At 37.1% G+C, this 26,170-nt stretch overlaps 4 protein-coding genes across 9 annotated transcripts; 2 read left to right on the top strand and 2 right to left on the bottom strand.

Annotated features, from left to right (window-relative positions):
• The first annotated feature begins 3,879 nt into the window (after positions 1-3,879).
• On the top strand, positions 3,880-8,637 carry LOC121991983 (WD repeat-containing protein 26 homolog). 3 transcript variants are annotated; one of them, XM_042546078.1, is made up of 5 exons: positions 3,880-4,238; positions 5,243-6,145; positions 6,375-6,476; positions 6,991-7,620; positions 8,158-8,637. In XM_042546078.1, exons 2-5 carry the CDS (start codon positions 5,351-5,353, stop codon positions 8,377-8,379), a joined length of 1,749 nt encoding a protein of 582 aa, XP_042402012.1. In that variant the 5' UTR covers positions 3,880-4,238; positions 5,243-5,350; the 3' UTR covers positions 8,380-8,637. The 3 variants fall into 3 exon arrangements, with proteins under 3 accessions (XP_042402012.1, XP_042402020.1, XP_042402028.1); XM_042546086.1 differs by having other exon boundaries at positions 3,880-4,349; XM_042546094.1 differs by lacking the exon at positions 3,880-4,238 and adding an exon at positions 4,357-4,541.
• Positions 8,638-10,063: 1,426 nt separating this feature from the next.
• On the top strand, positions 10,064-14,147 carry LOC121992009 (calcium/calmodulin-regulated receptor-like kinase 1). Of its 2 annotated transcripts, XM_042546118.1 has the most exons (8): positions 10,066-10,257; positions 10,443-10,838; positions 10,946-11,099; positions 11,189-11,315; positions 11,754-11,839; positions 11,932-12,003; positions 12,946-13,149; positions 13,545-14,147. In XM_042546118.1, the coding sequence occupies exons 2-8, from the start codon at positions 10,516-10,518 to the stop codon at positions 13,878-13,880; spliced, it is 1,302 nt and encodes a 433-aa protein (XP_042402052.1). In that variant the 5' UTR covers positions 10,066-10,257; positions 10,443-10,515; the 3' UTR covers positions 13,881-14,147. The 2 variants fall into 2 exon arrangements, with proteins under 2 accessions (XP_042402059.1, XP_042402052.1); XM_042546125.1 differs by lacking the exon at positions 12,946-13,149 and having other exon boundaries at positions 10,064-10,257.
• LOC121992019 lies at positions 14,062-16,566 on the bottom strand. Its single transcript, XM_042546134.1, has 2 exons — positions 15,837-16,566; positions 14,062-14,804 (listed from the first exon to the last, which is right to left on the bottom strand). Exons 1-2 carry the CDS (start codon positions 16,462-16,464, stop codon positions 14,176-14,178), a joined length of 1,257 nt encoding a protein of 418 aa, XP_042402068.1. The 5' UTR covers positions 16,465-16,566; the 3' UTR covers positions 14,062-14,175.
• A 5,785-nt stretch (positions 16,567-22,351) lies between these two features.
• Positions 22,352-24,028, bottom strand: LOC121992092 (N-terminal acetyltransferase A complex catalytic subunit NAA10-like). Of its 3 annotated transcripts, none has more exons than XM_042546255.1 (2): positions 23,784-24,028; positions 22,352-23,233 (listed from the first exon to the last, which is right to left on the bottom strand). In XM_042546255.1, the coding sequence occupies exon 2, from the start codon at positions 23,189-23,191 to the stop codon at positions 22,526-22,528; it is 666 nt and encodes a 221-aa protein (XP_042402189.1). In that variant the 5' UTR covers positions 23,192-23,233; positions 23,784-24,028; the 3' UTR covers positions 22,352-22,525. The 3 variants fall into 3 exon arrangements, with proteins under 3 accessions (XP_042402189.1, XP_042402182.1, XP_042402172.1); XM_042546248.1 differs by having other exon boundaries at positions 22,352-23,220; positions 23,779-24,027; XM_042546238.1 differs by having other exon boundaries at positions 22,352-23,220; positions 23,784-24,024.
• Positions 24,029-26,170: the final 2,142 nt, after the last annotated feature.

Genomic DNA, 26,170 nt, shown 5'->3' with positions numbered 1-26,170 from the left:
AATATCCTTACAGACGTAATGTCATATTATGGCTCAGATACGGTTCAAGTAGGCGATGGTTCAGGTTTGCAAATTTCTAATCTTGGAAACACATATGTTCATTTATCTAATCAAACTTTTCACATGTGCAATGTCTTTCATGTTCCATCTATCACTAAAAATTTACTTTCTACATGTCAATTTTGTCTTGATAACAATGTCATTTTTGAGTTTCATCATAATCATTATCTTATAAAGGATAGAGGAACAAATGCTATTGTGTTTTATGGGAGAATCAAAAATGGCCTCTACTATCTTCAGAGTTCTTCAATCAAAGCTTTTATTTGTAAACCCACAAATAAACCAGCTTGACATGCTCAACTTGGTCATCCTTCCCTTCGTATTGTTCAGTCAATCATCAATAGGTATGGTTTACCTACTTCCATTACCTTCTCTCCATCTCATTCATGTAGGGTCTGTATGGAATCTAAAAGTCATAAACTACCTTTCTCTTCGTCTGATCATGTTTTTAATTTTCCACTTGAAATAATCCATTCTGATATTTGGGGCCCTGCACCTATTTTGTTTAATCAAGGTTTCCAATATTATGTTACCTTCATTGATCATTTTAGTAAATATACTTGGCTCTATCATATGAGAAGGAAATCTGATTTATTTGATATATTCTGTAATTTTTAAATTCAAGTTGAGCGATATTTTAATCGTAAAATACTCTCTTTTCACTCTGATTGGGGAGGCGAATATCAAGCTCTCCATCGTTATCTTGTCTCTTGTGGAATTGTTCATCGAGTTTTTTGTCCTCACACTCTAGAACAAAATGACTCTGCTGAGAGAAAATATAGACATATAGTTGAAATTGTCTTAGCTCTTCTTCATCATGCATCGGTTCTGTGAAATTTTAGAATGAAGCTGTTAACACTGCAGTATATCTCATAAATCGACTTTCTACTCCATTACTTAATCATAAGTGTCCTTTTGAAAAACTTTATAATCAAACCCCTGATTACACTTTCCTTCGAATTTTTGATTGCGCATGTTATTCATGGTTACACCCCTATTCTAAACACAAACTTGACTCTCGTTCACTACAATGTATTTTTCTTGGTTATAGCAATTTGCACCATAGTTTTTGTTGCTTGCATATACCAACAGGACGAATTTATATTTCACAACATGTTACTTTTGATAAGTCTCTATTTCCTTTTTCGGTAGCTTCTTCGATTTCTCCTCTAGATACAAGTGGCACATTCTTGATGCCACCTAATATTGTCAGAAGTGATGACATCCTAGGTCCTGCTCTAGAACTCTCTAATAACTCTCCTATACCATCAGAATCACCTCAAGTTGTTGCTCCAATCTTGGAAGTCTCGCCGGTTGAAGATAATATGCTCTCTAGTTTTGGATCCTCGGATAATGCAAGTTTGTCATCTACATCACCATGTCAGCCTACTTCCTCGTTGCCATTAACAAGTGATTCAGATGATACTGCTCCTCGTCGCATGTTTCCCATTAGTGACATTTATGAGCATTGCCCACCAAATGCAACTCAATATCCCCTTCCATGAGCTCTAGTGGTCTCTTCAAAATCTATTTAACCAACTTGTTTTACACAAGCAAGCAAAGATCCAAACTGGCGTAGTGCAATGACTACAGAATTTGATGCACTTCTTTGAAATGGAACATAGAGTCTAGTTCCGTGCACTCCCTCAATGAATGTTGCGAGCTCTAAATGGGCATTCCTTCTTAAGCATCGAGCTGATGGTTTTCTTGAACGACACAAAGCTCGACTTGTAGCTAAAGGATTTAGTCAACAATCAGGTATTAACTTTAATGACACTTTTAGCCTAGTCATCAAAATTACATCTGTCAGATTATTATTATCAATAGCTGTTAGTTCTAATTGGTCTGTACGACAATTGGATATTTCAAATGCATTTCTCCATGGTCATCTTGAGGAAACTGTATTTATGGAGCAACCACCTGGGTTCATTCATCCATAATTTCCATCTCATGTTTGCCAACTTAAGAAATTCTTATATGGTCTTTGATAAACTCCTCGTGCATGATTTCATCGACTATCTAATTGGTTACAAACTCAAGGATTTTCTGGATCAAAGACTGACTCATCTCTATTTCACAAATATAATGATGGATCTATGATATTTTTTCTTATTTATGTGGACGACATTTTGATAACCGACAATGATCACAAGGGTATCACAACTTTATTAAGTGTTCTCAATCAAGAATTTTCTACTCGAGATTTGGGTATTGCTCGTTTTTTTCTTGGTATTGAGCTTATTCCACATGAGGATGACTATCTTCTCTCTCAGAGCAAATACATTACTGTACTTCTTCAAAGAGCCAAAATGAATGGAGTACGTCCGATCTCTACACCAATTGCTATAAACAACTTTCCAACTTCATCCTCTCCTGCTCTGTCTGATCCATAGATTTATCGAAGTATTATTGGAGCTTTATAATATGTCACTATCACACGCTCTGATATTACTTTTGCGGTAAATCGTGCTTGTCAATTCATGCATGCTCCAACTGAACAAAATTGGGATAATGTAAAAAGAATACTTCGATATCTCAAAGGTACTATTCTACATGGTCTTCTTTTATATTGCCAATCATCTCGAGATTTATATGCATTTAGTGATGCAGATTGGGCAAGTTCTCCTGAAGATAGACGCTCTACTAGTGGATATGCAATATTTCTTGGACGAAATCTTATCTCATGGAATTCGAAAAAGCAACCTACAATATCTCGTTCAAGTACTGAGGCAGAATATAAAGCTATAACAAATACAACATCAGAAATTATTTGGCTTCAATCACTTCTCTCTGAACTTCATCTTGCATCAAATATTGCACCAAAAATTTGGTGCGACAATATTGGAACAACATATCTCACAACAAATCCAATCTTTCATGCTCGTACAAAACATGTGGAAATTGATTTTCATTTTATTTGTGAACGTGTGACAACTCAGCAATTATCCTTCTCTTATATTTTTGCTGAAGATCAAATCGCTGATATCTTTACTAAACTATTATCCAGACAACGTTTCAACAAGTTAGCAAGTAAACTCAACGTCAAAGATATCTCGTTAAGTTTATTGGGGGATAAAAGAGATAAAAGAGAATTATCAGAATTAACCAGATTAAATCAATAAATCAAATCAAATTAGTATTTAGATTATTCTAATAATTTTGTTATAATTATTAGAATAATTCTGTTATTTATTAGTTGGTCAATTGAAAGTATCTTTTGAATATTATATATTGTATTGTCCCTAGGGTAAATATCAATGAACAATAGATTTTATGGCTCTCATCTTATTTCTTTCTCTCTTCCTATTCTTCTTCTTACAGAATGCGAGTGCAAACTCAACCACGGCGTGCTCTGTTCCAAATCAGATCCTCTTTCCTTAAATTCCCGTGTCCCCGTGTCTCCTCGTCGATTGGATGGACACGACATTCTCATGATATACATTACAATCCTTGAGATGTGATCTAATCCGTCCGATCAATAAGAAGAAAATTTTAGGACAGAGTATATGATCTCACTCTATTCTCTCGCTTAGATAAACTATAAATTGTATAAAAATATTAAATATATAAATTTTCTGAAATAATAAAATGATATAAATTATAAAATAAAAATTTATCTATTCTACCAAATTAAATATTCTGTCTCAAATTATGTTTTTTTCGTTTTATTAAATAGAAATGTTACCTTATCTAATTTGCAAATAAACTTCAACTTAGTTTACTAATCCTGTAATTTAAATTTCAATTAACTAGTAGATTTTTTTGTTGTTGTTGTTGTAATTATAAGGAGAAATCAGCTTCCCCTAATAACAACAAGCCCACTCCTGCTCTTCCTCTTCCTCTTCCTCTTCACCCCGCAACCCTTCCCTATAAATACTATTCCTTTCCTTCACTTTCTCTCCCATCGTCTTTTTCCTTCCTCTCTGCTTGCTTAATTGGTTTTACCGCTGGCCATTTAGGTCTAATCCAATCTTGTGCCATTACCACCGGACGCAAACGAGAAAGCCGCATCCTTTCGATCTTCCTCTGGTTATCTGTTCCGGATTTACAGTCATCGGGGCAGGAATCGAGTGCCTACCCCGATCGCCTCCTGGGATTGAGGGTTTTCCACCCTTTCTACCTCCAAAATCAGTGCTTGATTGGGGATGTGATTGGCAGATTACGCCTCTTTCCAATAGGTCCAGGATCCTTCGAAATCTCGGTTTCTAGTGGGTTTTGAGGCTTTGATCATGCTTCCGACCCATGTTTTTGAGCACTTTCTGTGTCTGCGCTTCTATATCTATCTACTGGTGATTGTTAATGCGCCGATTGTCTTGGTTGTTTGGTAATAGTCCGCTGATTGCATGAATCTCGACGGAAGTCATAAAGTTGATACCTTTAGGTTTAGATGATGAGTTCTAGAGGAGAGATGTATTGATTGCTTGCTCTGAACTACTCTAGCAGTCTTTTAGATAAGATTATCTCAAGGCGGAAAATATTAGGTTGTTCATTGACTTTATTTGAATCGTGTTTCTCTGCAGCATTGCATGTTCATTGTCAACTAGATAGACTACCTGGTGAAACTGTTATCAATAAGGGCCAGCCTTTCTGTTCCACGAATTAATTTCATATTACTGCAATAATCAGGGCAATTTGTGGCCCGATGAACTTACTACAAAATAAGTGCAAGTGCAGTTTCTTTTAGTCTGTGGCTTTGCTCATTTTGTAAGGCAAGTAAATCAGTAAAGAACCTACATTTTGCATTACTCTATGCTTGTGCCAAGCAAGAGTAATGGCCAAAGCAAGGAAACAAACATGCTGGAGGATCTATTCATGCTTCAATCCACTTCTAGCTGTAGTCTATAAAGATTTGACGGCCTAAGAACTATACACAAATTTTTATCAGGATAGATATAACTAATAAGAGAACTTGCTAATGGGAGATATAGTGCTTCGATTCACTGTGGCTAATAGTATCTTCCAACTTACTAATTCACACTCCAATAATTCTTTTCATGCACTTATTGTCTACAAGAAGTTTCATGAACTCTGAGTTTCCATTTCCTTGCTTGTGTGTCGATCCTATATTATTCTTTACTGACAATTCAAAATAAGTTTAAAGCCATGGGAATGACTGAGTAGAATTAGTTCTTATGTATTTGGAAATACTAAGATTATATTTTATTATTTTATTTATGTGCAGGAACTCTTTGACATACCAGACTCCATAACTTTATGAAACAATAGAGTTGATCTTGTTTTGAGCTTATACCTTGTCCATTTTTATCTATATGTTTTATTTCGGCATTTCATGGGAGGAGTAGAAGATACTGAGCCACCCTCAAAACGCATCAAAGTGTCCTCGGTAGATTTGGAGAGCCTTTCAAATAATTTATCAGTTTTAGCACATATCAATCCTTGGGGAGGCCAAATGGCCAGGCCTTTACCATCCCAAGGGAGGGAAGACGTGATTGGTTCCAAAGGAACCATAAAAAAAGTTGAATTTGTGAGGGTCATTACAAAGGCTCTCTACTCTCTTGGTTATGAGAGAAGTGGAGCAATTTTGGAGGAAGAATCAGGGATACCCTTGCACTCTTCTGTAGTCAACCTCTTCTGTAAGCAGGTTCTTGATGGAAACTGGGACGGAAGCATGGTTACACTGCAAAAAATAGGACTTGATGATGAATATATTTTGAAGTCTGCTTGCTTTTTGATTATGGAGCAGAAGCTCTTCGAACTTTTGGAGAAGAATATGGTACTGGAAGCATTGGAAACACTGACAAATGAGATAACTCCACTTGGCATTAAGAAAAAACGTGTACACGAGCTTTCCAGTTGTGTTATATCTCCTTTGCAGCGTCTCTCCCTTGGGTTTTCCAATGTGGGCATAGAGACTTCAAACTCACGAATGAGGCTTCTAGGCGAGTTACAGAAATTGCTTCCGCCTTCAATAATGGTACCTGAGAGGAGGTTGGAGCAATTAGTTGAACAGGCTCTTGAGGCTCAAAGAGAATCCTGCTACTTGCACAATTCTGCTGAAGGTTGTCTATCATTGTACACTGATCATCTGTGTGCAAAGGACCAGTTGCCTTCTCAAACCACACAGGTTGGAATTGTTCATTAGTGTGTGTATTGTTTTTTGTTTTTTACATTAACTCAGATGTTTTTTATTCCTTAATATGGTTTTCTTTGTTCAGAGTTATATTTGCGTTCACATTTGCTTCACTATTTGTGAATAATTGGAGATAGTATTATTTCTATTAATAGATGACAAAGTTATGTAAGTAGGTTTTGCTGACACTGTCATTCTGTAATATTATTTCTCAATTTGACAGATATTGCAAGCGCATGATGATGAAGTATGGTTTCTAGAGTTCTCCAACCAAGGAGAATATTTAGCATCATCATCAAATGATAAATCTGCAATTATATGGGAGGTATATATATGTACATTATAAACAAAAAATGATATCATTCATTCAATGACCATATCCTTGTGAATTCTTCATATGCTTAAGTTTGAAAAAAAATTGATTTTTTTAATACCTTGTTTTATTTGAGCAAGCTACAAACACTGCCGTTGGCATCCAACTACAAGATCCTTTGTTTTAGGCTTTTAGTATACGCGTGTGGGTATTTTAAAGAAATTGACTGACCGAGTTAATAAAATGAGATTTGACTTAAAAAGTAATGTCTTTTCTAATGTTTTGAATTAATTAGACCTTATATTTCACACTATCATTGAATAAGGAAAAGGGGTTAATAGCTGTTTTTCTCATTTTTCTTTATCTTCTTTCAATGCATAAGGTGGGAGAATTGTTTATAAAAGTTATAATCGATGCACAATTCATGTCATTTGTGCCATCCATTTCACACTTGCTATGCCATTTAATGTAATAAGAAAAATCTTGGTTTGTTTTCATCTGTGTGAGACCTTTTCTTTTATATTAGGTTCATGAAAATGGGGAAGTCACTCTGAAGCACAGGCTAACTGGCCATCAGAAGCCTGTCATAATGGTTGCTTGGAGCCCTGATGACAGTCAGCTTCTAACTTGTGGAATGGAAGAAGTCGTGAGGCGCTGGGATATTCACACTGGCAAATGCCTCCATGTCTACCAAAAGACTGGCCTAGGTCTGATGTCTTGTGGTTGGTTCCCAGATGGCAAACAACTGTTTTTTGGTGTTACTAATAGAACAATATGCTTTTGGGATTTGGATGGAAAAGAATTGTATTCTTGGAAGGGGCAACCAACAAGCAAAATTTGCGATGTTTCTATCACAAAGGATGGTAGGCAATTTATTAGCTTGTGCAGTGAAACCACAATTGTGGTGCTCGACAGGGAAACAAAAAATGAGAAGCTGATAGAAGAAGAACAAACAATAACTTCATTCTCTTTATCAAAGGACAATAACTTTTTACTTGCAAATCTTATAAACCAGGAGATCCACCTTTGGAGCATAAAAGATGATCCTAAGCTCATTGCCAGATACAAAGGCCTCAAGCGCTCTCGATTTATAATAAGGTCTTGTTTTGGAGGACGTGATCAGGCTTTTATTGCTAGTGGAAGTGAAGATTCACAGGTATGCAATATTTATTGTTGGTTAAGTGTAGCTCTGGCAGATTTAAAATGAGTGAAAGGAAACTAAGATGCTATAAACATATTCAGAAATGTCCAAATTAATTTTATATTTTGCAAGTAAAAGTTAGGATATAAGATGTGAGGGATAATTTGACACCGGAGAAAACTCCATTTAACACAATTCAAAATTTGGACACATTTCAGTGGCAGATTAGGATTTGTTTACCAGCGACCAAGTAGTGTTGGGGCTGCTCATAGGTAAATAAACAGGCAGATATACCATTAACTCGAATGTTTGGCAGTTGTTTTCTGTTAAAAAGCTGTTGAAACAAAAATTTTTGAATCTTGCGTTTAGATGTGTTGAATGAAATACTTCTGTTTCTTGGTTTCCCTACTCATTAACAGTGGCATAGATAGCACCACGGACATATTGGAATCTCTGTAGTTGCTGATCAAAACATTAATATTTGTGTTGGATCTTTGCTACCACATTGCAGTAATTTCTGAATACTTACTTCCGAATGATTCTTGTTATCAGGTATACATATGGCATCGTGCCACAGGTGATCTCGTCCAATCTCTCGCCGGACATTCAGGCACTGTCAATTGCGTCTGCTGGAACCCAACGAACCCACACATGCTTGCATCCGCCAGTGATGATCTAACAATTCGTATCTGGGGATTAAGCAGGGCTAACCTGAAGCACAAGGAGACCTACAGCAATGGGATCATTCATCATTCCAACGGAAACTGCAAATGAGCAATGACGAAAACAGTGGAGTGCTGGTCCTCGACTTAGAGTGCACTGGCCGTGTAAATGATCCTTACCTTACTCAATTGCTATTTGCTGATACGAAGTCTGACGGCTGTTTTAATTTGTAAGGTTATTTCTTTATTGACACAAGATGGAAGTCATATACATGGTTCGTTTATCTTGTAGGCAATCTTTGAAAATAGTTTTGTGCACTTTTATTTTCCATTTATGTTGAATGTTAATTGGCGAGGTAATTATGAACTCTTAGCAGCATGTAAATTAGATTGATATTCAACTCAATAAGTTTATATATATATATATATATATATATATATATATATATAGGGATATGATATGCTATGTGGCTTATACCATTTGGCATTGTCTGTGACTGAGCACGACGGGCCCACGATTACGTGGGACGTCTCCATCAGTCACGGATGGTATATATATATATATATATATATATATAGGTGCCTAGGTATCTGGACCTACGATGGTCGTTCTGAATGAATATGCAAGCTAACATCTCTCTCCATATTTATATATAGACTACTTTTGTGGATCTGTCATGTCATTTTTAATTTTTTAAATATAACTTTTTCTTGTTTTTATCCTCATTCTCTCATCGTCGAAACCGCTTGTCGTGTGCCAATCATGTCAACCTTGCTGTTGGCAACCTACCGGCCGCCCCGCATCCTCTCCGTCGGCCGCCCGCCACCCACCAGCAGCGAGAATCCCCGCCACAATCCGATCGAAATCTGGTTGCGATCGCTGTAGCTAGCGTGGTGGCCGGATCGCGACTGGATTCCGGTTGCAATCTGGCCGCAAACCGGCCGTGATCTAGAAGCGATCGAATTTCGGCCACAATGGCGCCGGATTCCGGCCACGATGGCGTCGGATTCTAACGACGATGTCACTAGATTCCGGTCGCGATCAAGCTTCAGCCAGATATGTAGTTCACATACCAGTCACTACCGTGGTGGTTGGATCGCGGCCGGATTCCGGTTGCAATACGGTCGCGAACCGATCGGGTTTTGGTAGCGGCCGGATTTTGGCCGCAATCACGCTGGATTTTAGCCGTGATCAAGCTTCGACGAGATATGCAGTTTAGCAATCTACGAGAGTAGCTCTGATCCCCCTAAGGTTCATCTTCCCTATAGGTTATAGTTGGGAGGGATCCAGGTGGTCGGAGGCCGCCATGGATGGGTGGCCGATGGGCGAGTAGGCACGATGAGCATAGCGAGCAGCTCCGTTGTAATCCTTAAGAAATAGTCCTAGCATAACAATAGTTATTTTTAAAAAAAAAAAAAATAATGACCATATTTAAGGGAAAAATTTCCATCAACATGGGAATGGAAAAACGACTGAACTCTGTCGTCTTCTTCGTATCTCTGTTCCCTTCTGGTAAACGGAAACATAAGGAAAGAACCTAGCCTCCCTGCTCCCCTCTCTCTCTCTCTCTCTCTCTCTCTCTCACTCAGAGCAGCTCAACTAACAAACCAAACAGCGTCATCCTGAAAGCGTACGCGTCCTAATTACGCAACCTGTAACCATCTGCTTACCGGTTAATTCGCAATAGAGAACATGGTGGGGGCCTCGTACGATTCAAATCTAGACCGCACGACGAGTGGATCCAACCGATGGGTAATTTGTTAACGCGTGAGACTTAGACACAAGAACGCGCGCTCGGAATCTCGCACATCTCAACTGCCACACTCTGCTCTCCCAGTGGCAACAATTCATCTTCTTTTCTTCTCCATCGTCTCCTTCTTGCAACCTACGCTCTCTTATTCTCTACCCACCGTCATATCCACAGAATAGATGGTTCTTCCTCTTCCTTATTCTTCTTCTCAGGCGAATCCACTGATCTCCGGTTGCTAGGTATTTTTCCTTTTTTTTTTCCGTTTGTTTTCGAGCGTTTTTTTATGCATGATGGATTTGGGTTAGGGTTCTTCGTACATGGAAATTTTTTAATCTATTTTGCTGGAAAACGTTATTATTATTATTATTATTATTATTATTTTTGGGTGAACATTCGTTTTCGAATTTTGGCATGTGATCTGCAGCCTAGTATTATTGAGCTTATTCCCCTTTCCATGGCCCGGTTGGTGGCTAGATCAAAAGCGCGGTGAAGCAGAGATGAGGGGAGTATCGTGGGGGATCATCGTCGGTGCGACCATCGGGCTGGTTTCCGGGGCTCTCTTGGCCGTGGCGGCGCTCCTCTGCGTCCGGTTCCAGAAGAAGCGGGCCCGGCTACGGAACAGCAGCTCCCTGAGGGCAGCCACCGCGCCCATGCGCACCAACGGCGTGGATGCCTGCGCGGAGCCCTCGGACGCTTCCACCGTGGGCCAGGAGTCCCCCGTCCGCCGTGAGGCCAATGCGCGTGGCTTGTCCTTTTGGGTGGAGGAGTCCCGGAGGCGAAATCCTGTGTCGTTTTCTGGCGTACTCAAATATCTTTACAAGTTGGTTAAATTCTTCCATTCTCCAATTGTAGATTAGCAAATTAGCTATCTTGTCTGGATTAATCAACTTTATAACCAAAACTAAGCGTTTGGTTGTATACTCCTAGGGATCTGCAAAAGGCAACCCGTAATTTTACCACTTTGATCGGTCAAGGAGCATTTGGTCCTGTTTATACAGCACAGATGGCTACTGGGGAGATAGTTGCTGTTAAGGTTCTGGCCTCCAATTCTAAACAAGGAGAGAGAGAATTCCAAAGCGAGGTAAGCATCCACCGAACACACTATTTGTGGTTGGATTTTCTATTTTATTTTATTCTATTTTCTTATTTGTTTCTCATTGAAATTTATAGGTATTGCTTCTCGGAAGATTACACCACAGAAATCTTGTGAATTTGGTTGGATATTGTGCCGAAAAGGGTCAATATATGCTAGTATATGTGTACATGAGTAATGGCAGCCTTGCTTCTCATTTGTACGGTATGTCTTGTTAGTCTACTAATTTTAGAAGCAACGAAACATAATTGTTCATTATCCTCGGTGTATTTTATGTGTTATGATGTTTGTCTGATAGTATATGTTCTCTATCAAGAAAACAAAAGAGAAATTAATGTAGTCTATCTGTTAAAAGAGAGTTAGAAAGTGAGAGGGCCCCTTAATCCCAATTTCTAAGTAAATGATCTTTAATGGTAGTTTGAAAGGACATATTACAAGAGAGGAGGTTCCCCTTAATCTGCATCTTCAGATGAAGGATCTTATATTTTACTTAAACAACAACAACAATAAAAAAATCTCACCTACGTGCTTTCTTTTGAGCTTTACCACTAGATTATATCTAGTGTGTAGAATGGATCCTCTGCTAAATTGTATAATTTTCAGGAAATATAATGGTTTAATTTTTTTTTTTAACCAGCGCAGGTGAAAAGCATGAGCCATTGAGCTGGGATTCGAGGGTCAATATAGCTCTAGATGTTGCGAGGGGCTTGGAGTATCTTCACGATGGTGTAAGACCAAACTAAAAACTTTGAATTGAAATATGGAAAAATTATTATTCTTCCTTTTGTATATAAGTCTTACATTGTTTCTGGGTATGTAGGCTATTCCACCTGTGGTGCATCGTGATATAAAGTCTGCCAACATATTGTTGGACCACTCTATGGTGGCTAGGGTATGATTTTCTATCATTTGCATGTATTTGATGCATTAATTAAAAGGCAAACATATTTATTTAGTGGGAACTATGTCGGACAGCAACTTGGGAGGTCTCTGGCCCTAATTGAATGAATTCCAGCTCGCTGTTTTTACTCTATGTTCATCTGAAATAGATGATACTCTATAGTTGTTGATCAAGGTGATCCTGATCTTGGTGTGTTGAGCTTATTATGTGTGGTAACATTTTCTGAATAGTTTTTGAATACATCATATTGGTAAAAAAAAAATTCTGAATAGTTTGTTTAATCATCAAATATAGTGGTAAACTTTTCTGAATAGTTTGTTCAATACATCAGACTGATTCATGATATGCCTTAACCTTCTTTTAACTCTTTTGTATAGAACAACAAAGGCGTGGTTAATATCATCATTAACGTCGTCTGAAATAGTTAATAAGGGGCAATCTTTTGGATCAGTGTGTTTAAAATTAGTTTCTCCTTGTCGGCAATTCGTGCCCCCTGCTTGCTGCTTTTTAATTAGCTCTTACAAGTCTTCGAATTGCTTTGGCGGTTTGGCCTTGGTTAATTTTTGTCATCTTTCACTTTTTTTTTTGAGAACCAGGTCAGGTTGGGAGAGATTTCCCACCAACCTTATTATTCAATGTCAGCACTTACCTGTCAATTAAAAGTTTTCTCATCTTATTGTGATGGACAACTCCTACTGTTGCCCAATTGCTTGAGTAGTTAAGCCACAAAAAAATAAATAAATAAATAAACAAATAAAAAAGTGTGATATGAAACTTCATAACGCTTATTTCATGAGTTGTTGGGGGTGGATGCGTGTTTCTTTTGCCTGTTAAAGTGGAATTGGATAAATGGAGGTGGACTTTTCTGCCCTAGTCTAATAATGGATATAATTCTTCTGTGCATACTCACAATGTCGTTATTTCATCTCATAGGTTGCTGATTTCGGGCTGTCACGAGAAGAAATAGTCAGTCAACATGGGTCTATTATAAGGGGAACCTTTGGCTACCTTGATCCCGAGTATGTATCATCAAGGTCATATACCAAAAAAAGTGATGTTTATAGCTTTGGAGTATTGCTTTTTGAGTTAATCGCAGGCCGGAACCCACAGCAAGGTCTAATGGAGTATGTGGAACTTGTAAGCTCCTAACCCAACTACTGTCGGTTGTACGGAATTGAAAAGGCTCTAATATAAGTTTTGAGAGGAAGTAACCTAAGAAAAAAACCATCCTCTAAAATATTAAAATGCTTCTTGGTATATGGTAGAGATAACCAATTAATGTAGGAAGAAAAGTTGGTTGGTCACTCTAGTACAATGATGAAATTAACGCCGTCAGTTATATGTTCAACATAGAATACTGTCTGGATGCCTGTGCTAACTAAAAATATAAAACATAAAATAATCAGTAGTTGTAACTCTAATGTGTTTTCTACAGTTATCTGAAGAAATATTTCCCTTCCACTATATTTTATGAGAAATTCTTGTCCTTTACAATCGCTCTCTGCATTCATGACTTTATATTTACAAATTAGGCTGCAATGGATGCTGGAGGAAGAGATGGATGGGAGGAGATTGCAGATTCGAGACTACATGGGGATTTTGATGTAAGAGAGCTCAATGATATTGCTTCTCTTGCATACAAATGCACTAGCAGAATATCAAGGAAGAGACCATCCATGAGAGACATGGTTCAATCTCTGTCGAAGATCATAAATGCCAGAAATAGTCGAATACGTCGTAGTAGAAGATCCTTCCCTACTGCAGTTGAAGCTTCGATAGATATTGAGACATCGGAGTACCAGAGTTCACAATCTGAACACCAGAGAGAGGAGTCCCTTGACAGTTTATCGGATTTCCCAGAAGTTTGACATATTTCAATGAGTGAATATGGACCAATTTTTTTTTTCTGCCTAAATCTCATTTCCTGTTCTTTTGTTGATTATTATGTTATGTGAAGCATGCTGAAGTAGCGGATGATATATGTGATGCTAATGTTTTTTTTTTTTTTGGTAGTGAAAAAGAACTTCCAATTGATTTCTGCATTCAGAATATTGGAACTGTTCTTATGTAAATGCATTTGGCATAGCCAAAACAAATTCAACGTTCTAAAACAATTGTGTTTCATTGATTGCAAAGTGCTTGGTTAAATTTGAAAGTGTTTTTTCATGGTTTACAAATTACCACAAAACAGGGTAGAAGAGCCCTTGTGTTGAGAAGGTAGAGCTCCTCTATACTTGAATATGGACCAACTTTTCCTGCAACTGAATCAAACCCAAACTGACTTGCCATATTTTGCAGGTTCTCGGTAGGCTTGTGAACTCTTCCAGCGATCACTCGACAAATCAACAATGCCTTTCTTATAGATGGGTGATCTTCATGTAGCTGAATGGATTCCAATGCTCTCCCACTAGTGGAGGTTGTGAACATCCCCAGGCCTCCCTTCATTTCCTTCTTGGAGAATCCAAATCTCAGGATGCGGCAAATGTTGCACTTGCTGGAATCGCAAAGATTTGAGGAACCACCGACTCCCAGAGAACAGTAGACAGTTGTGGCATAGAATCTCAAGAGTTCATTTCCGTCAGCCAAGCATCGTGGGTGCTTCTTGGGAAGCTTGCTGGCTCTAGCCTTCACCAGTTCACGGTATTCTTCAAACTGCGTAAGAGTATTTTGCATGTTGTGAACCTTTAAGACTCGTTCTAACCGTCCACACGTGCTCTCCGACTTTAACCAACTTGCCTTGCATATTATTTCAACTATCTTCCGAGAGGAGTCACCTTCCAGTAGTTCAGTGACTAACAAAATCAAAGGTTTGTCTCAGAGATGATTTGTGAATGTAAAATAATATGTTCATTAGGAAGAAAAAAAAAATGCAAAAGTGCTCTTAACATGAATAGGTATAAGAAACATACTAATGCTAAGTAGTAAAGGTACAAAAGGTTTCATTTTTAGAGTCTCAAAATCATCTTAAGGCAGTAACTGATTAGCAAAATTCCAATTTGCATTTACTCTTGGGAAACATAGTTAAAATGAATAGGAAACACTCATCTTCTTCTACTAGTAACAACAATAAGTTCAAGGTGACATTGTCACAGCTTACTATTAGCTATTATCTAATGTCGGTTTGCTTAGAAAAGGATATTGTAGACATTTGAAAGAAGTTTTACCTTAAATTTTGAGAGTACTAAGAATAATCGCCCTGTATTCCTATGCTAATAAGTTGCATTTTGAAGGCATCCTGAAGCATCAAGTAGCCTCCTGTAAAGTGACTTTACATGGTAATAGAGTCACTCACTCGCCCAATTACGATTGAGAGGGCATAAGACTATTAGGCACAATCTATTCATTTTAGTATCACATTGTTAAGGTTCACCTGAGATTTCAGTATCAAGTAGTTTAGTAAGTGTCTCAGTAATTTGGTTGCATCGAACCACTACAAAATTGAGATTTGAGTTAGAGGAAGAGGAAAATGATATTTGTTTTCTTTTAGAGTGTTAGGTTTGCTAAACAAATGGAAAGGGAAGAATATCACAAGGATGAACCAATCATATTCTTCTAGGTTAATTGAAATTTAAGAAGATGATTAGCATAGCATAAATTGAGACACAAAATGAGTGACAGGAGGAGAGATAGCACCTTAGATTAGATGAATAAATATAGGAATGAGTCAGTGTGATGAGAGCATATTTCATAACTCTGAGAAAAAAGTGATGATGAACAACAAAACAGAGTATGCAATCTAATAGGAAAAGCAATAGAAAGATCAAAGTCTACAGAGAAGAACACATTAGAAATAGAAAGGGCATGAATGATGATGCCCTCCTCACCTGCATGCTTGGACTGATGATGTGCCTCCAAACCCTCCCATTTCCCAAAGTGCTCCTCGCATCTATGGCAGGTGAATGTAGCAGAAGACCCAGTAGAAGAAGACCTAGCATCCACACAGGCATCATTAGCTCCACCACCATTGCCAAGCACAGAAGCACCTGTGAGCGAAGAGCACTCCCAATGGGGATGAGCTACCTTCCTCGGAGGTGTGCTGCTCTTCCCTCTAGGGCCTGGAGTCCCAGGCCTTAGGGTGCCCACATAAGCTGATCCCATCTCACCTCCTCCTCCACCACCATCTGATCTTCCACCACCTTCATGGTAATTGCCAAACCCAGTTATCTTGAGCTCACACCTGGAGTCACTCAGAACCACCTCATGAGCAATTGGATTGAGGAACTCATTGCTCCCGAATGACCTAGGGCTGCAACTGGCATGCCTCTCGATCTGCCTCCTGCTCCCATGGATGACATCCTTGAGGTTGGCTATGGATTTGGAGCAACTAGACCTGCATGTCCTCTTCCTCACCAAGAGAATACCAAAAGGACCCCTTGCCCTTGGTTCATGTACCTCAGAGGGGTTAGACTTGCAATGCAAAGATTTCTTGAGGGCGAGCCAGAGAGTAGGCATCTTCTATCTCCCCCTTCTTCCCCCCTCCTATCCTGCCACTCTCTGTATCATCTTTGATTCTAAGACCATTAGGGCTTGGCTAGGACCATCTGATCTGTTGAAAGACAAGACCCCAACAAACAGGAATCCAATGACTGCCAGCGCATCAAAATAGTAGCTCTAATTGTCTGGATTAGGGAAAAGGACAAGTATTTGCAAGACTAAACAACAAAACCCAGCAAAATCATGACAACACGAGAATCAGGATAGAAACAAACGACAGGACAAAAGAGTAAACATATACCACCATGGTTTGTTTGGCACTTTGTAGTTATCTACTACGACTAGGAAAACAAATGGACGCTTTGTTTGTTATGGGCGTATTCCCTCCCCTCCTCCGACATGATCAAGCATAGTAATTTTTCGATTTATCTACAGGTTCCCGGTATTGACCCAGACTGGTTGATAAGGGCGCTGTGTAGTTACTACAAGAAATGATAATTTTTCTCATAAATTCGGTGATCCGTGGGAAAAACTTAAAATGAGGGTGGGTTTAGGAAAATATTTCGGGTATAGGTTCAGGTTTGAAGAAATTTTTAGATATCGATTCAGGTTCAAGTTTGGGGATGGGTAAAAGAATATTATCCTCATCCCTGAATCCATCCCGATATAAAAAAATCTTATAATTTCTAATTAGGGAATCTCATCCCTATCTTGTGGGAATTAAATCTCCATCCCTACTTTAAATGTCAAGGATGACAATGGGATGGGGCGGGGACGGGTTTGCCCTCCTCATCCCCGCTCTCGAAATATATCTCCGTCGCTAAATTCGTCTCAATCCTCGTTTCCATCTAATTGAGGAATTCCCATCCTCGTCTCCGTGAGGATTAAATCCCTGGCCCCATCCCCACTTCAAAGAGAGTTGGGGCCGGGGATGGGGATTTAATCCCACGGAGATGGGGATAAGGATTTCCCGATTAGATGGGAACGAGGATTGGGACGAATTCAGGGGTGATTATATATTTCGAAGGTAGGGATAGGAAAGACAAATCCATTCTCATCCTATCTCATTACCATCCCTATATATAATATATGAAACTGAAACCTCTCTTTCTCATCTCTATCAAAGAGAGAGATGGAGAAATTTGGTCAAAACTTATGCTAGACTTGATTAGTGTTTAGAATAAGAGGTAGAAATTTTTTTAGTGATAAAACATTATTTCATTGATAGAAAAAATATTTAGATATAATAAAATCTTATCCCACTATGTGGGATTGGTTGTATAGATTCTTTTACGTCATTGAGCTTTGTTTTTTATTATATCATCATCTATACTTAAATAAATTTTATCTTATTTTATTATTACTAATCAAGTCTTTTTTAATCTTCCTCTTTCTTGTTTGATATATGTGTTTGTCATAATTTTATATCACCTAAGTGTAACATTTATTGGTCGCCTAAGTACATAGGCGTACCATCTTAAACGTGTCACTTGGAGTTTTTACTCAATAAATGCAACTCCGACTTTCTTTCAAATGCTCTCATTTCTTATTCTGTCAATCATCGTATGTCCACACATCTACCTTAACATCCTCATCTCTGCAACTCTCATCTTCTGCTCATGTGCTCGAGTCATAGCCCAATATTCAGCTCCATATAACATAGCAAGTTTAACTGCGGTTTTGTAGAACTTCCCTTTAAGTTTTAGAGGTATTTTACGGTCATATAAAACACCTGACGCTCTTCTCCATTTCAACCATTCTGCTTATATTCTATGAAAGACATCTCTCTCAATTCCTCCGTCATTTTACAAAAATAATCCTAAATATTTAAAGCTCTCGATTCTGTGCAACTCATCATCTCCAATCTTAATAATTATCTCATTACATCTAATATCAATAAACTTAAATTTCATATATTATGTATTTATTCTACTAAGCCTAAAATCTTTTCCTTCTAGTATTTTTCGTTAAGATTCTAGTTTAACATTTACTCCTTCACATATTCATCTACCAAATAATATCATCTACAAACAACATGTACCACGGTATTATGTCTTGAATATGTGTAGTGAGTTCGTCTATAATTAGTGTAAAACCTCTTCCGGAACCGCCGGAAGAGGTGATCGAATACAAAAAGAATCTGAAGAGTGTAACAAGCTATACTTTCTATTTGAAGTAATTAAGAACAAAAATTAACACTTCGTTACCAAACACTTTTTGTAGACAGTCGGCTTGAACTCGGTATTTGGATGGCTTCTCGGCGGCAGTCGGGTGTAGCAGAGTGGTAACAGGGCAGTAGCAGGAAGCTAGAGCAGTCGGAAAGTCAATTGGACGCGTAGAAGCTCGTATTGAAGTTAATGTTGACAGCTTGGTCGAGATCCCCTTTTATGAAGAGTGAAAGGCGCTTTCCATAGGCAAAATCCTATCATGAAATCGTTGCTCCTTATTTGTGACAAGTTCCGAATTTTATCCATTGGAAGACACCTTCCATAGCATTGAAGGCGCCTTCCATGAACAGTACGAGCGCGTCTTCTAATGCTTGAAAGCGCCTCGGGTACTGTTCATCTGAGGTCTTTTTGCTCCTTTTGTCATGCAAATTAGGTTAGTCTAACACGATAATATAGAACCTGAAAAATAAAGTTAACACAATAATAATAAGATTGATTTATGACTTAGACCTTTAGATCAGGATTTAGTCAGAGTTTCAATTTAAATTTCTGAAATAGACATAAATTAGACCAACATCTACCGTCCCCTTAACCGAGACGCGCCCTCAATTAGTCACTCTCCTCCAGTGACTTATCTCTACTTACCATGTGTCAAGTACATCATCGACGTTAATCTAATCCATCAGGTCTTTCCACCGGAATCGCACATTCGGACTTCGCCACTCGAGAATCGTATATCCCGACTGGACTTTCTACCTGGTATCAGGTCCTCGTGATCCATCAAATTAGTCAATCCTACACACTCGATAACATGATTAAATCATGATAATATATAATTTAACTCACTTATTATTTATTAAAATCTGAGTTAGACCAGTATAAATTACACCAACCGTTTCTACAATATATAACAATTACCTGTCAATCACATTATAGACGTTAGCCAATAACTTCCACAACCATGTTGAATCAAGGATAATTTTGGAATATAATTATAGGAGGGATGCACATGTGATAATATATATATAATAACTTCCACAACCATGTTGAATCAAGGATAATTTTGGAATATAATTATAGGAGGGATGCACATGTGATATATATATATATATGGTTGTATCAAGGATAATTTTGGAATATAATTATAGGAGGGATGCACATGTGATATATATATATATATATATATATATATATATATATTTCTTAATTGAGCGCGTCCTTTTTATTTTTGCCTAATATAAATTAATTAGTTTTTTTAAAAAAAATCCCCTTATTTTTCTGATTTTTTTTTTAAAAACATATCATGGTCGAACCAAATTATTAAAATTTTGACTCATTTAATACGTCTATGCTACGAACGCATACAATTAGAAAAAAAACATTTTAACAAATTGTATGATTTATTAAAGTAGAATAAAAATGATTATATAAGTTTTTAAATAATAATATGAATAACTTTATCTTTTTTTTTAAAAAAATATTGTTTGGATGAGAAAAAAAAATAAGCATAATAATTTTCACTAGTTCTAATCAAAATCTGTTTTAACTTTCGCTTTGATATTTATATGTAGTTTTATGGAAAGAGGAATGATATTTGCTGCGACAATTCGCCGTGACAATTTGTCACGACAACTCATCGAGAATTACTGATCGGTCTATAGACCGATTAGGTTGTCTCCTAATCAATCTATAGACCGATCAATGAGTTGTCGCGACAAGTTGTCGCGACAAATTGTGCGGCAAATATCATTCCTCTTATGGAAATAAGAGTTAATACTTGTAAAGAGGACACGGCTAAAGATGGTAATTTCTTCTCTCTAAATTAAATTTGTCTATCCTTACCTAATATAATAAAAAATTATATGTTAAATAATTAATCAAATTATAATATCTGTCCCTCTTTAAAAAAAAATCGCATTAATATCCACTCACACTATTGAAGAAAGAAATTTATTTGCGAGAAAAAAATATTATACTCACTTTAAAAATTGATCGAATTAAATGTTTTTCATTTTTTTTATCTTTCTTTCAAGTAAAATAGTAAATGAAGAAAGAAGGGGAAAAAAAAAAGCTAATTAAATTTTAGATATTTCTGGCTTGGATTCGCAAGAATGTCGTCCCGCCTACAGATCTACGGTGATTCTTCCATCAACGGATGAGATTCTAACTATTTCAAAATGAACGGGATTTTTCTATAACAGGAAGTTCATATATGTTTTCAAGGTTTATCATACAGCTTTCAAGGAGGCACGGAAAATCATGTTTAGAAATATAATGCATTTACTTTATAATTTATCATTGTTATTAATTTAAATACATTCCTTCTTCTCACTATGGGACCACCAGCTAGACAAAGATTTGCTAGACAAAGTAATGTGATCCAATAAGAGCAATAGGACTTTACCCTTTTTGTTTTTTTTTTCCTTATACCGGAAATTACAACTATTCTTGGAGAAAAAGGCAAGTTCAGATAATAACGTCTCAATAAAAAATAATCGTATATAAGCTAACTCCTAGTTTACATCTCTGTTGCTCACTGCGTATCTACCACGTTAATTCATTATAATATCCATCATCTTATCTTATCAAAAAATACGAGACTCACTGTCACATACTCATTATAACAACATATCTTTTTCACTCACATCCCTTTTAATATTAACACTCATTATTTATGGGCTCCATCATCCACTTATTCATCCCTTTTATTAGTTTTTTTAAATAATATTAAAAAATTTATAATCTAAAAAAGAAAAAGAAAATATAAAAAAATTAAGAGAGAGAGAGTGTTCAAAGGTGTTAAAACTAGGGTTGTAAATGAACCAAGCGTTCGTGAACAAACCTGATGTTCGACTTGGTAAGAGCTTGTTTATGTTCGTTCAATATACATAATATACATAAGATTAATTAAACAAATAAGCTTGAACAACTCGTTAAGCTAAACAAACAAAGGTAGATTCGCTACCTTAGCGGCCCCCTAGTGCCAGTTAAGCTAAACAAACAAGCTTGAACACATATGTGTTCAGCTCGTTAACGTTCGTGAATAACATTCATGAACAACGTTCGTAAACAACGTTTGTGAACAATGTTCGTGAACAACGTTCGTGAATAATATTTATGAACCATATTTATTAATAAAACTCTTTTCAATATGCTAAATAAATAATAAAATAAATAAATTTAAATTATCAATCTTAATAACCAATCAAACAATTAAAATTTTCAAACAATCAAACAAGTTTGAATTGAGAGTTTGATAACATCTACACGAACCAAGCTCAAGCCAATCTTGAATTGAGAGCTTGATAACATCTAAACGAACCAAGCTCAAGCCAAACTTCAAACAAGCTCAAACTCATAAAAAATAAACCAAGCCAAGCTTGAACACTCATTTTAAAAACTTGGTTCATTTTAAGCTCGGCTCGGCTCGGTTATCTTATCAAACAAGCTTGAACATCCCAAAACTTAGCTCGACTCGACTTGTTTACAACTCTAGTTCAAACCTTTGAACACTTTCTCCCCTCTCTTATGAGTGGACATTATAATACCCACTCACAATGAAAAAGAGGTGTTAAATAGATATTATAATATCCATTTAACACCCCATTGAGGATGCTCTAATAACAATTGCTCAAAGCATTGCTTTCTTGCTACTCAGTGACGGTACAATCGTACATCACGCAGCAGTCAACGGCATTCAGAATTACAAAAACCCGAGCAACATAGCAAACGATCCAGAAGCAAAGAAGTTGCAGTTCGACGACATAAATAAGAATCAAAAGACTCCATACAAACATGAAAATATAATCATAAGCACAGCAACTCTGTATCCGAGTCATTAATTAAAAGCGACGGTAAAACGCACAACCAAGGGCATAGTATCAAGTGTACCTTGGACACATATAAGCTTCTCACGCCCCAGCAGCTGGAGCTGAAACTGAAGCTGAAGAATTGGAACCAGATGCACCAGTGCCTGGATCAGCTGGTGCACCAACGTCTACGGAAGGTGCAGCCTTAGACTCCCCTGAGCAGCAGCCTCCATGATGGTGGTGGTGATGATGGCCGTGGCTATGACTATGACTATGGCTATGGCTATGGCCATGGGCATGGGGACGGCCCTTCAGCTGCTTGCGCATGTCATAAGCATCCTCCCCATCAGCATAGTACTTGGCCTCCACGTCGTGGATGCGATAACTGAGGCTGGAGGTGTAGAGGGTATAGGCCGCGCGGTTGCTGCGGCGGACATGGAGAGATACATACTCGGCCCCAAAAACAGACTCCATAGCATTCTGGGCGGCAGTCATGAGCTTGGTGGCGAGGCCGAGCTTGCGGTGGGTGCGGAGGACGGCGAGGGAAGTGATGTGGCCGTGGCAAGGCTCGGAGGCATCCTCCTCCATCTTGGCAAGTACGTAGCCGACGATGCGTCCGTCGTAGTCCTCCGCGACAAAGAGGAGCTGTGGCCAGGAGAGGATGTGGTAAAGGTAGTACTTCATCTGGTAGTTCTCCGGCAGGCATAGCAGGTTGCATGCCTGCATTGCCAGCAGATCATCGACGGTTGCCTGTCGAATGCAAACCATTTTCTTCTCCTTCGCTTTCACTTGATCAACTGGATTGATTGGCCGAGTGAGTTGATAAGATCGTATCAGATAAAATTTTCATGAACATTAACTAACGAGAAGACAAACTCAAATCTTTTATACAGTCAGGGAGATCGATCTTGAAAAAAAAATGTGCGATTGTTAACAAAGGCAAAAAGTTTATCGGTTGCTATCTAGCTCCAACGAAATACATCCACTACAACGAAAAAGATTCATCGATGTGCAAAAATCTGAGAAAACGATCTCGATGAAACCAATTAATCAATCAATCAAAAAGAAGGAAAAATCCCCAATTTAATTGACTGGCGCTTCATCTGATCCTACCTTAGACTGAGATATTCACTACCAAAGATAATAATTAACCTACCAAGCACTCCCTTCCCGATGAATAAATAGGAATTCGAAAATCGGCAAAGGTAGACAAAAAAAGAGAGGATAAAATTAAATCAATACGCAAGCAAAATTAGGAACCAGCGATCGGACGAACAGACGTCGCGACCGACTGAAATTGGTGTTCGAGATTCATGGGTGAAGATCGGCAGACCAGAGGTCGCGAGAAGAGAGACCTGACCTGTACCGACGGAGGGCGGCTGGGAGAAGAGACTGGCCTACGAGATCCGAGGAACGATATCACTGGCTAAGGGTGCGATGTGGCCTTTGGGAGAGGTGAGCGGACGGCAACCCGAGTCCGGCGACCGCTGGCTAAGCGGCTGCGAGATCGATACGAAGATCGCGAGAGGAAGAGTGAGTACGGCGGTAGGTCTCAAAACAAGTGCGGGGAACGCAGAGTTTATTGCGTAGGGTTCCAAAATATCTATATTTACGAATTTTGCGAGTTTATAAATAGCTAAAAGTCATCTGACACATAAATAAAGCTTAAGAAAAATATTTTAAAATTATAAAAATCTTTAAAATTCATATTGATTAAAATAATTTTCCTATTTTTATAAATTCTTAATTAGTAGCCTCGAAGGGTGATCAAGCACGCTCACTCAAACTCTCTACGAGCACCTGTCGTCGATCTAGTTCGATGGCGGTAAAAAAACTATTAGGGGATTAAAGATTATTGTTGATAATTATTTAAGATAACGAGTGATTTAAGATAATAAAGTATGCTTATCGTGTTAACAAACGAGGGATATAACCCATAATATAATTGTTTTAGAAGGGTAAGTTTTATGTGATTTTGAGATTAATAAAAAATATTTCTTATTTTTTTTCAAAACGAGTATTTTAAAAGTTGAGTCAAATAATATTAATTATATTTTATTTTTTATAATCTTAATTAAATAATTATATAATAATCACATAATTAAAACTATGTATAATAACTTGAATCAAACATATTTTTCAAATAAAAGATAATAATCCTCACTTCAAGATTTCTTGAAGGATTGTTTCATATGATCTGTAAGGGAAGTAAACTACGAAAGACTTCACTAGTACAATGATCTTTTGTATGGAGTTAAATCAAAGTCTGACTTTAGGATGGTCAAGATGGGGCTATTGCACAAGTCCCATCTTTGGTAGAGTCTTATTTTTTTTTTAGTATATACTTTTTCTTCAAAAATTAATAGTTAAACCTCTGTTTATTATTTCTTCAACTCTATTTACAATTATTTTTTTTATTATTATTGTTGTTCATGTCTTTTTAGTGACAGCGCGACATTTTCTTCCTCACCCGACGTTTTCTCCTTCACCCAACGACAAATTCATTGACGGCACATTCACCAAACTACTTCATTAAATAAGAAAGCTGAGGTAATTTTTTTTCAATGACATGTTTAAAGAAAAAAAATTTAAGGTAAATTTTAAAAATAGACATATAAAATTATAATCATCATTTTATTTTTTTAGATTCCATCATTTTATATGTCTATCCTTAAAATTTTTCTTAAGATTTTTTTCTTAAACATATTATTTTTCTTTTTTTTTCTCCGGACTTCGCCATGCATGAGGAGGTCCGAGATTTGTCTAGATTTGTCCATTCCGCTTGCAATTGAGATCTGCATTGATATTTTGGGGTAAATATGAAATTTTTGATTAATTGAATTTAGTTTATTGAGGTACTGAAGCTTTGATTTTGGGATTTTATGTTAAATTTGACCCGGCTCTTTTTCTTAAATTTTATATATGGTGATTTTTAAGATGACTTAAAATTGGTCATTTTATTGAAAAATAAAATAGAGTGATTTTGACTGATTTTGTATTCAGTTTTTCTGTCTTGATTATAGTTTTTAATGGGTGTGAAATAGCATTGTGCTTCTGTTTTCTTGAGTAGTGTATTATCCCTTTTTAGAAATTGACGATGAGTAAAAAGTAGTCATTTTGATAAATTTAAAAATTATTTTAAAAAATAAAGAGTACAAAATATATAGTTAGATTAAAAAAAATCTACATCCTAAATTAAAAAGATAAAAATTTAAATTTCTCTAAAAACTATAAATAAATAAGTCTAATATATTTATATAATCTAACATTCATACCTCAAATTTATGATGCTATAGTTAAAAGTATTGAGAGTTTATCAAACAAAAATAGAAAAGCGAAGTGGAATGAGCCTTGATAAACATATCAACTATTTACAATGAGGAAGGAATAAAAAGTAGTGTGATAGTGCTAAATTGTACATGATGACGAGTGAAATGACAATCAATCTCAATATGCTTCATTATCTCATGAAAAAGTATATTGTGCACAATTTAAATGACACTTTGATTATCAAAATGAAGAGCAGTAGGTTTTCGAAGAAAAATTCTCATATCTGCAAGCAACCAATGTAGCCAAACAATCTCACAAATGGTGGTAGCCATGGCACGATAATCAACTTTTGTGGATGCTCAGAAAATAACATCTTGCTTCTTACTTTTTTAAGAGATAAGAGAATCTCCAAACAAAATACAGAAGTCGTAGAGTCACCCTCCCAATCAGCATTAGAGTATGCATAGAGCTCTAACA

This window comes from Zingiber officinale, chromosome 1B (genome assembly GCF_018446385.1).
Source record: "Zingiber officinale cultivar Zhangliang chromosome 1B, Zo_v1.1, whole genome shotgun sequence".
NCBI lineage: Eukaryota > Viridiplantae > Streptophyta > Magnoliopsida > Zingiberales > Zingiberaceae > Zingiber > Zingiber officinale.
This window is presented reverse-complemented; position numbering and strand designations above follow the sequence as displayed.